General features: G+C 39.6%; 1 protein-coding gene across 5 annotated transcripts in view; it reads right to left on the bottom strand.

The window, feature by feature from the left end:
• The window catches only part of EPHA6 (EPH receptor A6), a 356,395-nt gene that overhangs the window by 179,894 nt on the left and 154,108 nt on the right, over positions 1-22,393 (bottom strand). For all 5 annotated transcript variants that reach the window (XR_014218859.1, XR_014218860.1, XM_082219716.1 and 2 more), the window contains exons 4-5: positions 5,955-6,110; positions 1,686-2,021 (exon numbers count right to left, since the gene is read on the bottom strand). Coding sequence is in view for 3 of the 5 variants with exons in the window: in XM_082219716.1 (XP_082075842.1) it covers positions 1,686-2,021; positions 5,955-6,110 (492 nt within the window). In the remaining 2 variants the exon portion in view is untranslated. The remainder of the gene's footprint in view (positions 1-1,685; positions 2,022-5,954; positions 6,111-22,393) is intronic.

Raw genomic sequence — 22,393 nt, 5'->3', positions numbered from 1 at the left:
GTGTGTATTTTTTTCTGCCCAATAGTGTTGGGGGGAGGGGAGGGTGGGGGTGAAGAGGAAATTGGGATGAAGGGACTCACAACCCAGGATACTTTAAGCCAGAGGTGAGGAACCTGTGCTTTCTACCTGTTGCTGAATTATAGCCGTCATCATCCCTGACCACTGACAATGCTGGTAGAGGCTGATGGGAATCCAATAGCAACTAGAGGCTCATAGATTTTGCACCTCTGCAAAAAGGGTTTTGCATCTGAAAGAATCCTTGTAAAACAAATTAGGATTGGAAGAAGTGCTTTCCCACTGATCCTAATTAATTTGAAGCCCTTTTGATAATTTGGGCAGGATTCACTAAACCAGTCCCGTAAGTGGAAGTCCTGCACAGGGACATTTGCTTCTGCAAGGAGCTTTCCTCCTTCTCTTCCCCCTATGCCAGCTGAAATTGGTTTGGCAGAGTGTTGGGAAAACTTCCAGAACAATGTGCAGGGGGAAGAGGCATGGTTCCATTTGGCAAGCTGGAACACTTCCACAGAAAGAACAAGTAGAAGATACCAAATCCCACCCTTTTAGCCAATGTGTCTCCTGGCCAGCAGTGAGCATGCTCAGACCTTGTCATGCCTATTATTATTATTATTATTATTATTATTATTATTATTATTATTATTAAAATGTGAATGTCCCCCGCAAGTGTCTAGGGATCTCCTTGGAATGCAGATACACCAGGTCATCATGCAGCCACAACACTAATTAAATACCTACATAAGGCTTTAAATTTCTGGTAAGTGTAAATTTGATTTTAAGTTCTGAAGGTTTGGTTTTCTATTGAACTTACATATTGATCATTGTAGATGTCAACTTAATAAAACCAAAATGAAGCCATACTTGTCAGTCTGTATGCAACTGTTTTCCTATGCAACTGGTACAAAAACAATAGGGAGGCCTGGGGACAAGAACTGAATATTCTCCCTTTAGTAATTCCAATACCAATTCTATACGGACAAATTCTATATGGTCATTCATATAAGAATGTCATAATATTTAAATACCTTACATTTGTACCTATCAAACTAGCTGGAGAGATACATTTTGTGAAATTAAATTCATGAGACATGTATCAATATGTATATATTGATATTTTAAATATCTGAAGTACATTTTTTTACACAGGTAAACACGGAGATGCTGGGTGCAACCAAATGACTGAAGTCAATGGAAATGTTACCATTGACTTCAATGGGATGACAGCTGCAATTACAGTCATATCCACTGTGTACTCCTCTGTGTACTATTGAAATGAATGGAGTTTACAGAGTTTACACATCAGCAAGCCTCGACTTTCCCACCAGTAATTCCACATTGTAAAACAGAGAAAAAACACAGAATTTCAGGCATGCCTTTAAAAAATTAAGTATATGTCCCAGCATTGTATTAATTTCAGTTAATGCAACACCTTTTCATCTGGATAGCCCCATTAATTTTAACAAAACACCTCCTATTTCATCCTAAAACCATTTCCTCTCCACTGCACAAAATAGTAACATGGAAGAATAAATGATCTGAGTAGCTTTAAGTGTTTCTATTGACTCCGGGGGCGGCGGCGGCGGCGGGGGGGGGGGGAAATCACAAAATGTACTATTAACTGACATAAGCTCTAAGTACATATATCTTATATACAAATAGCACAAACTTACCATCTTGATCTGTAGTGATTGTGATAGCTGTGAACTGCTTGGGTGAAAAACTTAATTCAGAGACTCCATTCATGGCTTCTATTTCAAAAGTGTAGTTCACATGAGACACAAAATCAAGCACAGTTACTGAGGAATTGATTAGTCCAGTATGTCTTGGAATGAATCGGATACCTCCTCCACATATCTCACACTGGCTGGCATCAGATCCACATTTCTTGCAAATGACACTATATGTGAGGTCTTTTCTTCCTCCTGTGTCACTTGGTGGGCTCCATTCCAACATGAGAGCTGTTTCATTTATGTTAAAAATTACGTTCCTTGGAGCAGAAGGAGGCCCTAAGGAAAAGGGGAAATAGTTTGTCATTAGAACTAGTATATATATGTGTGTGTGTTTTAGCCCCCAAAGCCCTCTTTCATCATTTAAAGAAACAAATTAAATGTGGCAAACATGGTACATTCTTACAACTTAAAAACAAAACAAAAGCCAGCTACCCTCATATTGTTCTTAAGGAACATGTAAACTGTCCTACAGGAACTCATGTCAAGATCACAAAAGAACATGCTAGAAACAAAGTCAGGAAACAAAGTCAGATAAAATACTAGGAACAGAACTCAAGACAGATTCAGGATGGGGCTTGTATGGTTAGGATGACAAAATATGCCCGCACCATAGAATCTGGTATCTGGATTTTAAATTCTCTGGGTGTTATGTACTGAGTTGAATAGGATCCAAACAGCAGCAGTCTGATTGGTCCTAGAAGAATAGGATCCAAAAGGCAGCAGTCTGATTGGTCCTAGAACAATAGGATTCAGAATGCAGCAGTCTGATTGGTCCTAGAACAATGCAGCACTATGATTGGTTGGCAGGAACCACCCAATCATGCTCCAGATAGAAGTGAATCCACAACCTGATTGGCTTACAGTAAAATTCTGGAATTAGCCAATCATGTGCAGCCCATTGTGTAAATAATGCATATAAAGCAGATACTTTGAGGGGACATTCATTCATTCCTCCTCACCCCTATGAGCTGAATAAAGAGCATGAAATCACTTTGCGACTCTGAGTATATTTCACTGGGCCACAACTATTCTCACCCAATGACTTTTATCTACGAAGGCCAACAGGAATAGAAATATAGAGAATTCTACCAATCAGATGTTTGTAGGGGAAACAGAATCAGGGAATTGAAACTTCCTCCCATTTCTGCTCTTGAAGAATCAGTCTTAAGAATTTTAGCCCTTTCTTTAAAAAAAGGCTTTTGTATCAGAGAGGGAGACTATGTGCAGCATCACATCCAGTTATTGACAAAACACCTTTATGCTATCTTGATTTATTTTAGTTTGTGTATGTTATGTATAATTATATTCAGTGTGCACCAGAAAAAAATATATGCCTGTTAGTTTCTTTCTTTTTCAATTTCCCAATGATTGCTAATAGTTCTGTTTGGTAAAGCAATGTACAGAGAAACTTGGTCTTATTTTAGGATAAAAATATGATTTATTATGCTTTCATATTGCTCTGAACAGGAAAATTGTTATCAATTGTAGTAGGAGTGTTTCAAAGTTTATAACTGTCCGCCTGCAGATACTGAAGATATAGACACCCTTCATACTCAAGGGCCCTCGTGCCAATTTGCATGACGATTAAATAGGTTTTTAATTGCCATTAAATTATGCCATCTAAACTGTGATTTCATGCAAATATTAAGCTGTAATGACATGCAGTGAATCATTTACTAAGATTTAGAACTTGGAACAAAGAGAGACAATTAATTCTAATCCTCAGATTCTGCTAAATTATGTGTCATTGGGATTTTTATGAATGTGGCCTGATTGCTTTGTTATCACTTATAAATTATGCATAGATTATATGTCACATTGGGAAAAAAAACTGGCAGCCATAACCTTTTTGCAGGCATCTGTGAGCAATATGCTCAGGAATTTCTTCATGCTATATATTTTGTTTAGGCAAGGAAGTATACTGACAGTTTTAAAAGATTAATGTTTTTCACCAACATGCATCAGACATTGTGACTATTCCAGTTTTGCGCATAATAATTATACTAATGCCTGTATAATTTATTTTATAGAAAAGAATAAAATGCTGCCTGGGATCCAGAAAGGTATGTTAAATATACAAAGGGATCTTGGTGTACATTCAAAAATTATTTTGACACTACTTTGTGCTTCAGAAATGGCTTACTGTCTGTAGCTGCTGTTGTAGAAACATGCCAAAGTCGTAGTAAGGATGGAGGATTTGTTATGTCATTCTCTAGTCCTTGATCAGTATATCTTTAATATATGCTTTTCTTACTGAATTGCAATCCAGCTTCAACGCCCATTAACCTATCCCATCTTATAAGTAGAATAAAGTGTTGCACCATTCAGGAACAAGATAGATTGAAATTGTACTGATGTGCACATGGTAAAATCATAAATTAGAAAGAAGCCAACAGTGGTTTATTTTCTTTTAGAACCTGTCAGGGAACTGCCATCAGTGCCGGAGGGAGAGAGCAAAATCCAGAGGGATTCCAGAGAGCGTCCCGGGGGTGGGAGAGGCAGCCCATCTTTTGGGGAAGAGAATCAGCGTATCACCAGTGGAGAAGGGGGGCAGATGGGGGAAGCGGCGAGGCGGTCCCATGACTCCTTGCCGGGGACCAGCGGGGAGAGTAGAGGTCCTCCGCTGCCTACGCCCTCCTTGTGCAGGAGGCTTTCGTGCAGAGAGAGTAGGAGGAGACTAGGCGTCAAAGAGTTCTTTGCTGGAAGAAGTTTAAGAAACGCCCACTGATGGATTCTGCCAGCGATTGAGACAGCCACGAGAGAGTGGCTGTCCGGACAGAAAAGGTTCACTCAGGCAACACAGCCAGGTGTTTGCACCGGCTTACGCATGAGCAACCCCTAGAACCATTACAGAACCATTAATATGACTTGTTTATAAACAAAATATTAAGCACTGATGACTATTAAGAATCAGAAAGTGATTGAGGGAGGCAAGAGGTATCAGACAATTTTGCAAATGTCTCTTTTCCACCCTAATGACCCTTTGCCTCTACAATCGTCCTTCTGGAGGTTTAACAGTCCCAAAGGCAGTTAGAACACAGTTCTCATAGTATTTAATTAGAGTATGTGCAACCTAGATTTAAGTGTTCAACAAATTCAGGGTAATAGTAGAAGTTGTTGTTGTTGATCCATCCTCTCCAGATTCCTAGCATTTTGGGTTCGGTCGGTTGTCATGGTGATGAGCAGGATTTTTATTCTTTAAATACCATATCTAAACTGGATGTTGCTAAGGCGTTGTTTTTAGTCCACTTATTCTGTACTGTCAGGATACAATGGCACATGTGTTTACTTGGGTGTTGAGATGTAATGTAATCTCGGAGTGGCGTTGAGAAAGTGCGAGAACATGATAAATATCCTGAAACAGTTGTAAGGAAGCTTCCTAAGCTATCTTCCATAACTCATAAATCAAGCTCCTCAGAGCCTGCCAGATTCACCATCCTAAGGCTTATTGGCATGTGGGAAGGGGCTGGTAATGTGGGTCGGCTTTCCTCAGCAATTCATTTGAATGAGCGGGCTGTGACAGCCATGGCAATATGTATAACTGTTTGAGACTCTTCGCCAGAGTGCTGTAATGGAAGTTCAGTATGACTTTTTACACAGACTATGTTACTTGCCAGCCAGGACTGCCTTTGGGAGTGGCTGATGGGAATTGGAATAGCTTTATTTTGTTTTAATTGGTCATTTGATCCTGAGCCATAATGTTATAGTCCCATTTTAAACTCTAAGCACTGCAACTATATCTGAGTCTGTAAAAGGGGTCTGGTATTTCTTTTTCCAAGGGCATTTTCAGGATATGTACTTTACAGATATGTTGCAGTACATGGAGTGTTTTCATCCATGTACTGCATGGATGAAATGCCCATTTTGTACAAGGGTGTTTTCGCCCCTTATACACATTATATATTATGTATACCAGTACCCAGATTTGAAACGTGTGGTCACTCTGTTAATAACACAGTTTTGGTAACATTCTATCTATTACTGTGGTGGTGTTTTTAAAAGGCACTTTAGATTGAAGAGCATTTTTTTGCTTATTTAAAGGAGCACTGGGAATAAATGAAAACCTGATTTGCATTCTTGATTAACGAAAACATGCTCTCATACTTTTAGCTTTTGTGAGAGGAATATAAAATAAGTGCTATTTTTGTCTTCTGAGATAATGAGAGAGACAAGGAAAGAATTTCAAATACCAGTATGATTCACACTTACGGGTACATGCCATAGTTGCCGGATCCTTCTCAGCTCGAAAGTAACCCTTTTCACACTGACACACAGATGTTGCTTCCACAAAGGTTTGGCTGTGTGGAGGGCATTTTGAACACTTTATATTTCCAGCAAATGCTTTGTAGAATCCTGACCTACAAGCTGTAAAAACAGAAGAACAGTTGATTTGATTAAGTATACCTCTTTTTCTAAATGTAAAACTCAGATCCATCATTCAGCCTGACTCTCCCAGTGTGACCTAGAAACAGAACCTAGCTTGAGTTTATACAGACAGCAGCAAGTTTGATTCTCAATGTTTGAGGTCAATAAAGGAAGAAAGCATGTTCCCTTCAGATAATGAATGTTTATATTTCTCCTTGCTTTCCCCCATATGAATGAATGCCCTATATATGAGCGAGAGAAGTAGGGGCACTATTGTATTATTCTATTCATTATAATTTAGTTTATAGCCCTATTAAAATGCAAAATACAATCCATTGTTTAGACAATAAAACCTATAATAATAAAAAACAGCAGAAACAACAACTACTACTACCACCACCACCAGCTAGCTTTGTATCTATGCCAATATAAAACCAGCAAATTAAATTAACTTGATGCAGGAATCTGAAAGCACCAAAAAATAATAATACACCTATTAAAATTAAAGGCTTTGGAGGAAAGAAAAAGATTTTCACTCAGTGCCTAAAAGACCATCACATGGGACTAGAGGTAAAGAAGACCATGTTTCTGTACCATTGGGTGGGGATCATTTCCTACATGTGAAATTCAGATATACAAAGCTCTCTTCCCCCAGTGAATTATGAACTTTTGCTTTCATGATGTGTTTTGCTGCTTTTATTTTTCTATATTATCTGCTCTCTATTTAATTGGAAATGTCAACCACTATACTGTAGCTTGATTATGTTTTCTTTTTTCTTTGTACTTTTGATTTTTGCATTAATGAAAACTTTGATCCTGCAGAATATATATGCAGTATGCATTTGTGTGCCACACACACTGAAATGCACTGAAATCCCTATGGGATGAGTATTTACTCATACATCATACACATAATCAACGCAGGAATTTGGTAGATCCCATATATGCCACATGGTCACTGCATATCAGAATGAATCTAAAGTATTGATCTTTTGAGTTATCTTCGTACATTAAAATGATGCGGTTCCTGTATGTATACATATGTATTTAAGTAGACTACTATCAGCCATTATCTATGTAACTAGATAAGGAATTGCAAACCAATATATATCTTCTTAGTTGAACAGCAGAGTTGTGTGCATACAGACCCTTAAGTACAAATAAAATTTCACCAGTCAGAAGTTCAAGAGGAGGAAGAGGAGCTCAATTCAGTCTCCCTTGCTTCCTCTTCCATGTCATACAGTTGGTTGATCAATGCAGTGGTGGATCTGGGGCTCTCAAATTTCAGTGGCACCCTGCGCAGCGCTAAAATTTGGCACCCCTTGCCTCTCTCACTCCATTCTACAGCATTCATACCACCCTAAAACTGCCTCTGATCAATGTTCAGCTTTTCAAAAAAGGACTACGCGCTCACAACCCTAGCAGCTCTACCTGTGTTCTTTTGGAACAGATGCCACAAGTCTCTTCTCTTCCAAATAATTCCGATATTAGGGAAGGTGAACAGGTGCGGAAGTGGAACAATGTGATTATTTGACATAATTTCCTATCGGGGAACTTCATTTCCACTGTGTATACCTCTTAACTTCAGCATATACAGTATTCTTTCTTTCTTTAGTGAATTTTAAAGCCACCCATTAGTTAACAGCAGTTTCATACCCTTAAAAACAGGTACAACCAAATCACTTCTGCCAGAGGGGGAATCACTTTAAAGATTGCAACAGAATCACAGAAGATTACATCAAAATCACTAAAAATCCCAGCAAAGCTATAAAATGGCAATAAAACCAGTTATAACAAGCCTGAGCAAACAAAAAGTCCTCCACAGTATTGAAAGTACTTTAGAATTTTGACCAGGCATTCCTTCCTAGGGAAAGTGTTGGATATTCAAAGGGCCACAATGGCCAAGACTCTCTCTCCAGTCACCATCCACCAAACTTAAGATAGCAGGGTAACCTGGAATAGGTCCTCAGATGGGACCAGAAGCAGGCCTTCAGATGGCAGACAAGGGGGTTTATGCAGAGTGTGAGAAATGACAGGCTTTAATTAAGCAGACTAAAGAACAGAATATAGACTGGCAGGACCCCTACGAGCAGTAGCTTTACAGTGTCACCCTATGGAAGCAGCCCCCAAGTAGGAATAGATCCACTGATGTATAGTCTGCCAATCTCTAATCCAGATGGTTTATCCAGGAGCATGTTGCAATCAAGGTATCAAAAGTCACAAAGCAGAATTCTCCAGGTACATTTTTGAGGTGAAAACTGGTCTGAAAGCAGGTTGAAATGGATGCAGATAGTCAGAATCATCTAAGAGTGACTGAGCTGTACAAACAGCAGCCACTTGAACAAATTGCTCAGGAAGAATATAGTTGTGACCAAGCAATAGTTGTTACAATTCAAATGTTACAAATATATATAAATATATTTTTCCAAGTGTTTAGCCTACAGGGAATCATGTGTGGAATTGCTAACCTGATGAGAAGTCGATATAACACAAATAATACATTTGGAAAACTAAGATCATTCACAACAAGGTCAGTCCAAGTAAATTTAACTAATAATCCAGTTATGCCATCATGCAAGGCAGATAGCGCAGAAGCTTTATGGTTAGTTTTACAAAACTACTGGAAAACCCCAAGGCCATGCACAAAATGACACCATCATGGATACTAGATACATTAAAATAAAAATCAGGGCTTTATAGATATTATATGCTAACATGCTGAGAAAGTCCAAACAATCACAGGCTTGGAATAATTGAACGGTGCAGAGTGTTGATTGCCAGATTCAAGATGAAAAAAAATAAGCAAGTTCTTTTTTACAGGCCAATGCATATGCAATCAGAATCTGAAATAAGCATCTCAGTGACCATATGCAGTGTATAGCTGATTTTCAGAAGTAATAGTTCACCTTCAAATGAAATGTCTGCACAAAACAAAATTTTCCATTAAGATTTTACCAGGACCATAAGTGCTACTAATGCTTTTAAAAAACTTGTTTACAAAGTTTTTTCAGTAAGAAGAACAAAAGAAAGATAATTTGAATTTCCAAGAGAGTATATGTAAATTCATACCTGAAAACAACTTACAGCTAAGGTAATACTTATATGTCTTTTAAGTCTTCTTCTTTATGTTTAAAATTAATGTTATGTGAAAGATGATTTTGTTGTAAGAGAATCAATTTCAGTCTCTCTCTATCTTGAAAAGTAGACAATCCTTACACAGAAACTGGTGGAGCTGATTATGTAATGGAATGGAATACTGTATTTTAATTTCTACCAGTCCTACGCTGCTAGGGTACTGGGGACCCCGAAAACCTAGCACTGCAGAACCAAAGGTGTTAGTGTAAGGGGTTGTGTTCATTGCTGTTACCAGGCTGGAGCAAATCTGGACTAACAGCTATGTTACTCTTCCCTCTTACCTCAACAAGTACAGTATACAGACTTGCAAGCAGGGGTTTTACAGCAAGGAAGGAAAGCCTTCTTAGAAGGATGGGAAGTAGCCTATATTCCCTCTTACTGACTTTGAAATGAATAAATCCATATTTTCTAGGAATGAAATGCAATAAAGCTTTATCTCTGTAACCCAGTAATATCACCTCACAAAACCTTTTGCCATAGAATGTCATTCAAAGTGACCAATACAGGCTGTTTGTGGAGGTTTACCAAGAATGAGAACCAAGTTGTACTAAACCATTTCTGTAGTGTCTAGAAAGTCCTTTCACTCAAACTCCCACTGCTCCTTTGTTAGGAAATCAGCTCTAGTCCGTGTATATATACAGTGATATGAAATTAATACTTGTCAGAAGCTCTCCTGAATTACCCTCAGGGAATTGTCAGAGATCTCAAGAGATTAAATTGGATTATATCAAGTTTTTCATAGCTACAGATATATCTTACCGAAGCTATGTTTTTTATTTAATTGTTCTTATAAGTTTTAGTGATTCAATTGTGTCTCACTATCTGGAAAACTGTAACAAGTCGTGGGAGCTAGCAAAGTGCCAGAAGTAGTAGGATACTGTGAGAATGAACAGCTTGGCCTTTAAATTCCTTTTCAGTTTGTGCTATGGAACATTTTTCTTTTGGTTCTCTTTTTCTGGAATTCTCTAGGGTACACAGTGCTGAAGAAATGCACCTTTATCTCATTAGATATGGGCAGCCATTCAGATAGTGTGACATTCTACCAAGGCTGCCAACAGGATTTGGGAACCCCCACTCTACCAGTAAAAGAGGACCCAAATTTGCATATGCTTTGTGTCATATGCAAATTTACATACTCTTCTCTGGGTCAGGTGACAAGCTTCCAAATAAATCAGGGGCTACACACAACTAATAAGCTGCATGACAAACAAAATGTCAACATGTAAAGTTTTTTTTCTTCCTATATTTCCTTACTAGAAAAGGCTTGGAGAAAATCTACACCGGTTGGTTCTATTCATTAAAAACGGGTTATAAAAAAATGTGACAACAGAGGGTGCTGCAGCAATACATAGGCAATAGGAAATTGCATTGAGAGTTACAGTAATTTTTTTTTAGTAGCCTTTAATAGTGTTTTTACAGATCAGTGTAGATCCAGCCTTGATCTGTTGAAGTTCTTTTTACCATAAAGCTGTGAAGGAGCCCTTCTCTCATCATGTGCCAGCCTAAAACCATGCAAAGTACTCAGGTTGCAGGAGCTGTAAAGTTACAGTACTGTTGATCTTTCATCAACTGATCATAAGCTGGCATTACTGAATTCAGGTCAAGACCAGGTATGATAATATTAGATGTGTAGAGTGTTGGGGTCAAAAGAGATTTCAGAGTTAGAGTAATCAAGGTTCTGACACCCATGGTGGGATAAATTCAAAATTCAATTGTTAAAATGTAAGTAGTGTATTCTAAAAGCACTTGCTCTGTTTATTATTTATGCCTCATATTAACTACAGCAATGCTATTGGCATAGGTGATATGGCTACCCTTTTCTGTTTGGAGCAAAAAGATTCAAACCTTTGCCACAAATAAACCCATTTAAGTGTTTACAGCAGAAGCAACAACCCACTTCCCCGTACCCCTTCATTTTGCACCCCCACCACCACCACAGGTAGGAAAGCAATTAACCACCACTACCCTATTGATTGCTATTACAATCAGCTTCAGTGGCAGGGTTGCTTAAGGGGATAAACTACCTGCAGCTTGTTAATGCGGGATCTGTGCTGGCTGGCAGTCTATTACTAGGCCAAGTTTAAGGTTTAGGTGCTAACATATATGGCCCTATACAACTTGGGACCAGATTACTTCAGAGATTGCATTACCGTTATGTACACAGTAGGTCACTGTGTTCTGTGGGAGAGTCTACTTGAAGTTCCTATAATATAAGAAGCTCTACAGCAACCTGGAGCAGGGCTTTCATTGTTCTCACCCCTGCTTAGTGGAACACCATTCCTGTTTAGATATGACATACATCTGCTACCTGTACTTTGAGGATATTTTTTGTCAACAAGCTTTTCTAGCTGGATGAAAGAAAGTTTCTGCCTCGATTGTTCATTTGCATTGCTTTAAACCTGTTTTTCGTTGTTTTACTGTGTTGTTGTATAACACCTTCAAATTGCACCAAGTTTACACAAACTGTAACATGATTATTGCACTAAGGTCTAGTGGCCATTTAAATATGTTCACTAAAGGATAAACCAGCATGGTGTAGTGGTTAAGAGTGGTGAATCTGTAATCTGGTGAACTGGATTCGATTCCCCACTCCTCCACATGCAGCTGCTGGGTGACCTTGGGCTAGTCATACTTCTCTGAAGTCTCTCAGCCTCACTCACCTCACAGAGTGTTTGTTGTGGGAGAGGAAGGGAAAGGAGATTGTTAGCTGCTTTGAGACTCCTTAAGGGGAGTGAAAGGCGGGATATCAAATCCAAACTCCTCCTCCTCCTCTTCCTCCTCCTCTTCTTCTTCAACCCTATGTAACTTGTTGCATTGCTCACAGGCAGCACGGTGTAATGACCGGTAAATCTTATATATTGAAATCATTGAAATCTCTTTCCAATGAAATAAATGGAACCCATAAGAGAAGTGCTTAACTTTGACCAGAATGAATTCTTTTAGAAGAGTTTCTAACATTGAGTCTTTTTACCACTATCCCCCCCCCCAAAAAAAAAGTCAATCGCAACTTTTCTGGACTTTCTCAATCTTGTATTTATTATCTTATAATGAAATTATTTGTTGGAAACTGTACCTTTATTTTTCATTTTTGGTCATGGTGACATGCTCCACAGTTATGCTGGAAACAGGATTTTAAAAAACACCTCAGAGATGCAATTAGATTGCTTAAAATAACCTTGGATGCATTTGTCATAGAAAAGGTCAGAGAAAATGCCAAACTGGATTCTAGTTATTTACTGTACACTTTGACTTCTGCCCCCCTTACATTTGACAAAGCAATCTTCCAAAACTGTTCAAGAGCACAGGAAAGTGCAACTTTTCCCCCTTATAAAATACCTACAGTTTCTAGTCGATAGAGAAGGAACAATCAAGCATAAAGCACAGTCAAGTCCCTTTGATTTAATGGGATATAAAATGGTGAACTGGATCCTATCATAAGGATGAAATCCTACATATAACTGCTATGAGGAGCATTCTGTTTAAAACAGATGCAAAATTGCTATGGACAAACAAGCTTAGAATTGTTCCTCATGTGGTATGCTCATTTAATTCTTCTTTCTTTATTCCTATATGGCAGGGATGTCCAGAGTTGCTGAGCTTTTTTTAGGGGGGTCAGGTCAAACAGTTATGATCCAGGTGCATGAAACAACAGCTGGTATTTTCAGACTTCCAAACTGGTGTTTATTGTGGGATTGGTGCTCCTGTAGACCTGCTGCCAGCCAGCATAGAGAATGCTAGATGGACCAATGGGCTGACTTCCTTTGTTCCCATAATTTAGGTATACCATTTTATTTTACATATATACTAAGAATTAAAGATGAATTAAAGTTTGTTATCATACAATCAAAATGACACCATCTAAACACATGAGGGGTGTATAAGCAGGCTTTGAGGAAACCCTAAGTTTGCCGTAGTTACACAAACAAACAAACAAACAAACAAACAAACAAACAGGTAATGTGGAGGATTGTACAGGTTCACTGGCATGGAAAGTTGACTGCTAGAGAGGGCGAATGGAGTATCCAGCAAGAAGAGAAGACTGTACACTACAATATTTTGTTGGAGACGCATTTGCCATTATAAGGCAGAGTTACTATGGATTTATGATGATAATAATTATTATGATTCCTTACTGTAAAATTCATATACTGCCCTTCAGCCAAAGATCACAGGGCAGTTGCATCCAATGATGCATGAGTGGATTTCCCCTTCCTCTCCTCTTCCCAGGGATGCCAACAATCTTTTCTGGAGGGTCTCCCAATCCCCTGGAGCAGATTTTGAAGTATGGGAGTAAGGCTGGGGGGCTGCATGGGGATGGAGAGGAGGGAGGAGTCTGTTGTGCAAGCATTGGATACAGCTCAATATATACGGAAAAACTCCTTTGGACTCACTACTGCACCTTTAATATATGAAGTCATGGCAGAGAGGCTGTTACAGTACATGTTCATACAATTTGTTTTGTATGAACATGTAATGAACTTTCTGGAACACTGAAACTTTCCTTTAATAACCAAAGGTCCCAAATAGCAGAGATTCAAAACTGGAATGTGTCTGCACTTAAAAACAAGCTCTAGAGCACATAATTTGCTTGTACAAGGTGGATGGAGATTTGTGTGTATGGAGGCATTCTAATATAAATCCTTGCTAGAAAGTAGAAGGAACATCAGTAAAACATTTTACTTGATTTATTAATAGCCAGATAACTAATCAGTGCTTGATTAAATTTGTAAATTGCTAGCATATAATGTGACCCCACTTAGATGTACCCATTAGTGCTATATCATGTCTTACCCAGTGATAGGGTAAATTAAATATTGCATTGCCTAGTACAGTAATGTGCAAGATATAATGTTAGAGCAGGTTGCTGCTGTTCATGGGAGGTTTGCAAACTTGACTTGCAAAATCTGTAGAAGAAAATGGAACATAAGAAAGTTGTGCCTCTACCCTTGCCAGCAGACTGCAGGCTGGGACAGAATTGGGACTGGGCTAGAAGGAGGCAAGGCAGGCATGAAATCAGTGTGAAGATACATGCCATACTGGGGCAGTGAGCAGGGCTTAAGAAGCTATTTAAGTTCAGTTGACCCTGACCTTGGCTTCTTTCTGCTTCTGGAGCCCACCTACCCTTCCACCCTCTGTTTCGCCCAGTTTTTTCACCTTCTTTGCACTGTCTAGATGGGTGAGGAGGAACAAGTGGTTGTGTGTGTGTGTGTGTGTGTTTTTGTATTTCAACAGGTTAATTTGGTCACATTTGGCAAAAATGTGTGAGACAGCAGATAAGGATGGTTCTTAATAGGCAACCTGAAGCAACCTTAATGAGTTTGTGGCAATTCTCAAGACTTTCCATTACTTTACTGCGCATATATATATATATATATATATATATATATATATGCAGGTTTTGGTGTCTTCGGGTGTCTTCCCGTGTAAGAGTCGGGGTGTCTGTGCGACGTTTCGACGAGGTCTCACTCGTCATCTTCAGGCTGGTGCTTTCGGCTTCTTGTTACTGGAACAGAGCAGAGTCTGGTGTTTGAGTTCCTATAAATACTGTTGAGGGGTGTGGTGTATAGCCTCCAACGTTCTGGGCAGAGAGGAAGTTCCTAGATTAGTGTGCCTTTTCTTCTTTTGTTCCTTAATTACTTGAGGGATATCTTGGGTGATTTCATGAGGGATATTCTGAATACCACTGGGTGGGTCATTAAGTGTAGATTAGTTGCTAAAGCTTTCGTGTCTTGACCTCTTGAGCTTGTGAAGAGTTTTTCTGAGAAGATGGCTGTGCTGCATTTAGTTGTGCTCTGGCTTGGCTTCGTGTATAGGGGCGAGCTGTGGTTTTGTGCCTTGTGCCAGCCAGATCTGTGTAGGGATTGCAGGGGGGTGCAGCATCCGGAGGTGCCACTATAGTTTGGCTACTGGATGGAGTCTGTAATATGTCTGTGGAGAGGGTCTGGGTTTGGGTCTGGTGTGGTTGATTGGTGACGGCGTTCTGTGTGCCTCTGGTTCTGGTGTCGGTTTTTGTGGGGAGGGCTAATTTCCAGATGTCTGGCAGGCGGGACGTGTCGTCACGCTTGTTCATGTTGTGAGGGTGTTTCTCTATCTCGATGGCTTCCATGATTATTCTCTTGTGGTGATGTTCCATGTTAAAGAGCAATTTGGAATCTGCAAAATTAATTTCGTGTCCTGTTTCTTTCATGTGTTGGAAGAGAGAGGAAGTTTTTTCTTCTTTTTTGACGGCATTCTTGTGTTCTGCGATACGTGCATTTATTCGTCTGTTTGTTTGTCCAATGTACGTGGCTGGGCAGACTTTGCAGGGTATTTCATAGACCCCTTGGTTTTCCAGCTGGATTTTGTCTTTTGGGTTTCTGAGGATATTGGCTATTTTTTGGTTGGTGCAGAAGGCTGTTTTGATATTGTGTTTATGGAGGATTTTGCTGATTTTGTCTGTAGTGCCCTTGATATAAGGAAGGAGGGCCATGCCATTGTTTTCTTCTGTGTCTTGGTTTTTGGGGGGTGTTTCTTTTTGGATTAGCTTCGTAATCCTGTTTTTCTGGTATCCATTGGCGATTAACACATTTGAGAGATTCTGTAACTCAGTTGTCAAGTGGTCTTTGTCAGCCAGGCGTTTGGTTCTGGAGATGAGAGTCTTGGCTACGGAGTTTATTTGTGCAGGGTGGTGGTGTGATTGTGCATGTAAGTAGCGGTTGGTGTGTGTTTTTTTCCGGTAGATAGTGTGTCCTAGGGAGCCATCAGGTTTTTTGTAGATTAGGACGTCAAGAAAGGGGAGTTGGTTGTTGTCTTCTATTTCCATAGTGAATTGTATTTTGGGGTGTAGGCTGTTGAGATGTGTGAGGAAGCTATCTAGTTTTTCTTTCCCGTGTGGCCAAATTACAAAGGTGTCGTCAACATATCTGAGCCAAAGTTTGGGTTTGTGTTCTGACTTGTCTAAAGCATTGGTTTCAAAGTGTTCCATGTACAAATTTGCGATGACCGGTGAGAGGGGTGATCCCATAGGTGCTCCTTCTATCTGTTTGTATCTTTGTCCATTGTGGATGAAGTACGTGTTGGTTAGGCAGTGGTTAACCAACACGTACTTCATCCACAATGGACAAAGATACAAACAGATAGAAGGAGCACCTATGGGATCACCCCTCTCACCGGTCATCGCAAATTTGTACATGGAACACTTTGAAACCAATGCTTTAGACAAGTCAGAACACAAACCCAAACTTTGGCTCAGATATGTTGACGACACCTTTGTAATTTGGCCACACGGGAAAGAAAAACTAGATAGCTTCCTCACACATCTCAACAGCCTACACCCCAAAATACAATTCACTATGGAAATAGAAGACAACAACCAACTCCCCTTTCTTGACGTCCTAATCTACAAAAAACCTGATGGCTCCCTAGGACACACTATCTACCGGAAAAAAACACACACCAACCGCTACTTACATGCACAATCACACCACCACCCTGCACAAATAAACTCCGTAGCCAAGACTCTCATCTCCAGAACCAAACGCCTGGCTGACAAAGACCACTTGACAACTGAGTTACAGAATCTCTCAAATGTGTTAATCGCCAATGGATACCAGAAAAACAGGGTTACGAAGCTAATCCAAAAAGAAACACCCCCCAAAAACCAAGACACAGAAGAAAACAATGGCATGGCCCTCCTTCCTTATATCAAGGGCACTACAGACAAAATCAGCAAAATCCTCCATAAACACAATATCAAAACAGCCTTCTGCACCAACCAAAAAATAGCCAATATCCTCAGAAACCCAAAAGACAAAATCCAGCTGGAAAACCAAGGGGTCTATGAAATACCCTGCAAAGTCTGCCCAGCCACGTACATTGGACAAACAAACAGACGAATAAATGCACGTATCGCAGAACACAAGAATGCCGTCAAAAAAGAAGAAAAAACTTCCTCTCTCTTCCAACACATGAAAGAAACAGGACACGAAATTAATTTTGCAGATTCCAAATTGCTCTTTAACATGGAACATCACCACAAGAGAATAATCATGGAAGCCATCGAGATAGAGAAACACCCTCACAACATGAACAAGCGTGACGACACGTCCCGCCTGCCAGACATCTGGAAATTAGCCCTCCCCACAAAAACCGACACCAGAACCAGAGGCACACAGAACGCCGTCACCAATCAACCACACCAGACCCAAACCCAGACCCTCTCCACAGACATATTACAGACTCCATCCAGTAGCCAAACTATAGTGGCACCTCCGGATGCTGCACCCCCCTGCAATCCCTACACAGATCTGGCTGGCACAAGGCACAAAACCACAGCTCGCCCCTATACACGAAGCCAAGCCAGAGCACAACTAAATGCAGCACAGCCATCTTCTCAGAAAAACTCTTCACAAGCTCAAGAGGTCAAGACACGAAAGCTTTAGCAACTAATCTACACTTAATGACCCACCCAGTGGTATTCAGAATATCCCTCATGAAATCACCCAAGATATCCCTCAAGTAATTAAGGAACAAAAGAAGAAAAGGCACACTAATCTAGGAACTTCCTCTCTGCCCAGAACGTTGGAGGCTATACACCACACCCCTCAACAGTATTTATAGGAACTCAAACACCAGACTCTGCTCTGTTCCAGTAACAAGAAGCCGAAAGCACCAGCCTGAAGATGACGAGTGAGACCTCGTCGAAACGTCGCACAGACACCCCGACTCTTACACGGGAAGACACCCGAAGACACCAAAACCTGCATTCCTGTACCCGTGAAAATCTACGAAAGCAAATATATATATATATATATATATATATATATATGCATATGCATATATACATATAAGACAAGCTGTAAATAATTCAAATAAAATAAATAAATACATACATATTATGGTCTGAAGACATGATTTTTTTTTCTCTCACTCTTTTTCTAATTCCACCCCCACCCCTGTAATCCTATCAACAGTTCTCTGTCCTGCTGTGCTAAAATTTTGTTCAATTTCATCCATTTCAGATTGCCGTCTTTTAAGGCTTTTATGTTTCTAGCTTCATCTAAAATTGTTCTAACGTACTTTTTATAGTTTTATGCCTAAGATAAGCTTTTAAGATGATAACTTCTTATTTATCTTCTTTTAGTCAGTCCTGAACTTAAAAGATTTAAAAAGAAGCTGAACTGTGCTTTCACTTGTTCCCATGAGTTGCAATTCTTATTTTATTTCTGAAGATTGCATATCTAGAATTGACAGCATTCTGAAACCATCTGAATCTAAGTACCACTTGAACCCTACAGCAGAAGTTGTTTAAAAAGAAGAAGATAGAGGGCCCCTCCAGACTGGTATTTTACTGTAAGTGTGTTCTGGAACATGTTTTTGATACAATTATAGTTCATTAGCGGTGGATGTATTCTGCTTTATTAGTTGTTCTGTAATGCTTCCTCAATCCTACCTACCACTTTATGGCAGTCTGGAGGGGCTGTAGTGAAACAAAAGTTGTACACCCCTCACCTTGAACATTTGTGGTATGAAAAGTTACAGGATTTCAGCAGGAAGTTACAGGATATGCACTGATTGGAAATGAAGCAGTATGACCACCCCAAAATATTTGCATGTGCAAACAGTATTCTAAGCAGGATTGGGTATGACTTAATACCATCAGCATGAGCAGAAATGATAATGAATATGGAATAAGAAAGATGTTTTGGAGGGGCCCTAAGGGTGATATCCAATGTCAGACATACTCAGAACAAACTCATTAAAATAAATGGACTTAAAGAACTTAAGTACATCAATTTCAATGGGTCAGCTCTGAATATGACTTAGTTGGATATTACTCTAATACTGCAATTGGAAAAAAAGTCTAGAGGCCAGGATAAAACGTTTAGGCCACATTATCTATTTCAAAAGTTTTATTCTGTATTATTATTATCTTAAAAAGACAATCAATATTAAGAATTGGCTTCCATGGTTTTTGCTGAAGAATAATTGATATAACTTAAAAACAGAGGGTACACTTTGCTGTCTTTCCCCATACCATCTGTATTAAACTGAATGTGCATATTAGCTGCTCATAAAGTATTCGCTATAAAGTATCAAAATAGACCTGTATTCCCATATCTACTTATAATTTAATTTCACTACCTCAGCTCATTAGCCCGCTAATTCTGATAAACAAATTAAAGAAATTTCAAAGACCAAAAGATAAATAAAAGGCCGCTCTTTCACTTTATTAGTAAACGAACATCAGGGCTTCTTAATGATAAATTAAACTTTGGAAGCACACTGCAGGCACAAAACTTTACCCTCTAAATACAGTATGTGATCAATTACTTGGTTTGACGAATGCCAGAACACTTTGCCTTCATTTGAAAAACCAGCTTGAATACAACGGCAACAAAATCTGCAAAATAACCTTTCCTGCAAGTTCAAGCGATGAGAGCAAAACTAGCATAGCCCTGTTTACCTGTTTCCTAGTCCCATTTTAGTGGATTACATTACTGAGTTCAGGTTTCTGTCTGTAAGCAACCTTGAATTCCGTCAGGGGAAAGGATGGAATATAAATATATATAACAACAACAACAATTAATTCAGTAGCAGTATTGCCAGAGTAGGCACAGAGATTAAAAAAAAGATGTCTGGTCTGCATCAGCGGCTGGTCCCTGCACCCACACCTCTGTTATATGGCCAGTTGTTGCTGATGAGCAGTAGCGCACATTGTGGTGGGGTGCTGCTGGCCACCTGACCCCTGGTTGGTTTCACTGCTGCTGCTTTCCAGGAGGTAGAAGGGGAGGGGAGAGGTGGCCGGAGTGCCAGATTGATTCCATCAGTGCATATGCACCATGCCAACTTTGCTGCCACGCCACCTTACCCTCCCTGTCTCCCCACAAGCAGCAGCAATGCAACTGACCAGAAGTGAGTAGTGGTGCCTCACCATACTGCACCATACTGCTTGCTACTGCTGGTGAGAAACCATTTTAAGGTAAGAAGTGGGCTGTCTTTAAGCAAATTCAGATCTTCCACTCAAGGCCTGTGAGAAGGAACCTGCCATTGTACAAAATAGGCTGTAACTTACTGATAATCAGTGTTTCCCCCACTAGAAAAAAGGGTACTGGTACTCACAATGACGTTGTTACAGTGAGTGCCACACTTTTTAACCACAACCCCAAAAAAGGTGCCGGTACTACGTACCCTTGGGTACCCTCTGAAAAAACAATACTGCAGATAATATATTTCTAAAGTTTCACTTGAGAACCATAAGAACCAACAAATGTCCTGTCATTATGTCTTCTAGGTCTGTCTTGTATTAGATTACTCCTAAGTACAAGTCTGTCCTAACTGATTTGTCATAGCCCTCACTTCATTGGAAATTCAGATGGAATCAAATGCAGGATAACTGAGATGTGGAAAAAATGTTTCTGAGATTTTTAAAAATTATAATTCCCCCCCTCTTTTTTCTATAAGACAGCCATTTTGAAGTATTTTTTCCTAAAATTACCTACCATTTTTGTGTTTGGTGGCAGTCATTCTCCCCACGCCCTAGAATAATCCTACATCTGGAGGATGCAAAATGCTGGCTGGGATGTTAGTGCAACTGCTGTTGTAGGCACTTACAGGAGCAATAACAAACAAATATATAACTTATCTTTGTAAAAAGGAAAGAAGCTGTACAACTGCAAATGGTGACATGTACTACCAAGAAACTGTTGGAATGTATATTCTGTTCCTGGAAAAATTAAGTTAAATGATTCCCCTGCTACCAAAAAAATCCTCATTCCACAAACAAGGGGGATAATTCTGAGATGCCATTTCACATAGCCCAATTTCTAACAAGAAACTACAAGCTACTTCACATACATTTTTTTAAAAGTTAACAGTGCATTTCCATGGTTGTTCACTTGTAAGTCCCACTGTGTTCTGTGGAACTTACTCAGCGGAAAGTTTACACAGGATTTCAGACTAAATTTCTGCAGTCTAAATTTCTTTACTGGAAAATGTGTATTTGATAACATGTCAAGTGTGACAAAAATGAAATTTTTATTCTACATGAGCATATGAATCAGCAATGAATATCAGCTTCATATATCAGCAGTGATTAATGCATAGCTACACTAGCCAATTATTGCACCTAATCTACAAATCCTGTGTTCATGCAATCTTTGCATCTGTTGCTTACCTCTGAAAAAATCTATGTACAAATTCTTAAGCTGACAGAGCGAAACTCAGCATCAGTCGTCAATACCAATAAATCAAATGTCAGTTTTAATAAATAATACATCATTAGGTGGCATTTCTTTCTAGGTTGGTAAGCTTTCTGAGATATATTAAATAGAACTTCTATTAATTATCCAGTTCAATTCATTTACAAGTGATTTTATAGCGTGTAAAGCTCTTCTGTGCATTAGAATATGCCAATTCACATATTAAATAGGAGGCCAGAAATGAAATTGCTCCAGATAAAAGTAGAATGTTAATTGGATTGCCACAAATAATTTTGTATTAAAGTATCTTTAAACATTATTCTCCTGCTAGGCCACCTATAAAGCAGAAAGTAGAAAGGCTCAAAAGGGCATCAGCTCATCTGCTTTACATGCAGAAAGTCTCCAGTTCAATTCCCAGCATCTTCAGGTAGGACTGGGATAGGTATGGAGTGGGAAATTTATTTTGTTTACATTTAAAGGCAAACCTACCTAATTCACACATTCCAAAACAATATTCAAATTGAAGTTGCACTTCTCTGAATTTTGTAGTACAGTTTTCCAGTCAGGTAATGTGTACAAGGGACGCGGGTGGCGCTGTGGGTTAAACCACAGAGCCTAGGGCTTGCCAATCAGAAGGTTGGCGGTTCGAATCCCCACAACGGGGTGAGCTCCTGTTGCTTGGTCCCTGCTCCTGCCCACCTAGCAGTTCGAAAGCATGTCAAAGTGCAAGTAGATAAATAGGTACCTCTCCAGCGGGAAGGTAAACGGCGTTTCTGTGCGCTGCTCTGGTTCGCCAGAAGCTGTTTAGTCATGCAGGTCACATGACCCGGAAGCTGTATGCCGGCTCCCTTGGCCAGTAAAGCGAGATGAGCACCGCAACCCCAGAGTCAGCCACGACTGGACCTAATGGTCAGGGGTCCCCTTTACCCTTTAATGTGCATGAAAACACACATATTCATGAACGTAACA

This window comes from Podarcis vaucheri, assembly GCF_965113315.1.
Source record: "Podarcis vaucheri genome assembly, chromosome: 4".
Lineage (NCBI taxonomy): Eukaryota > Metazoa > Chordata > Lepidosauria > Squamata > Lacertidae > Podarcis > Podarcis vaucheri.
Note: the sequence above shows the minus strand (reverse complement) of the source record. Positions and strands in the feature narration are given on the sequence as shown.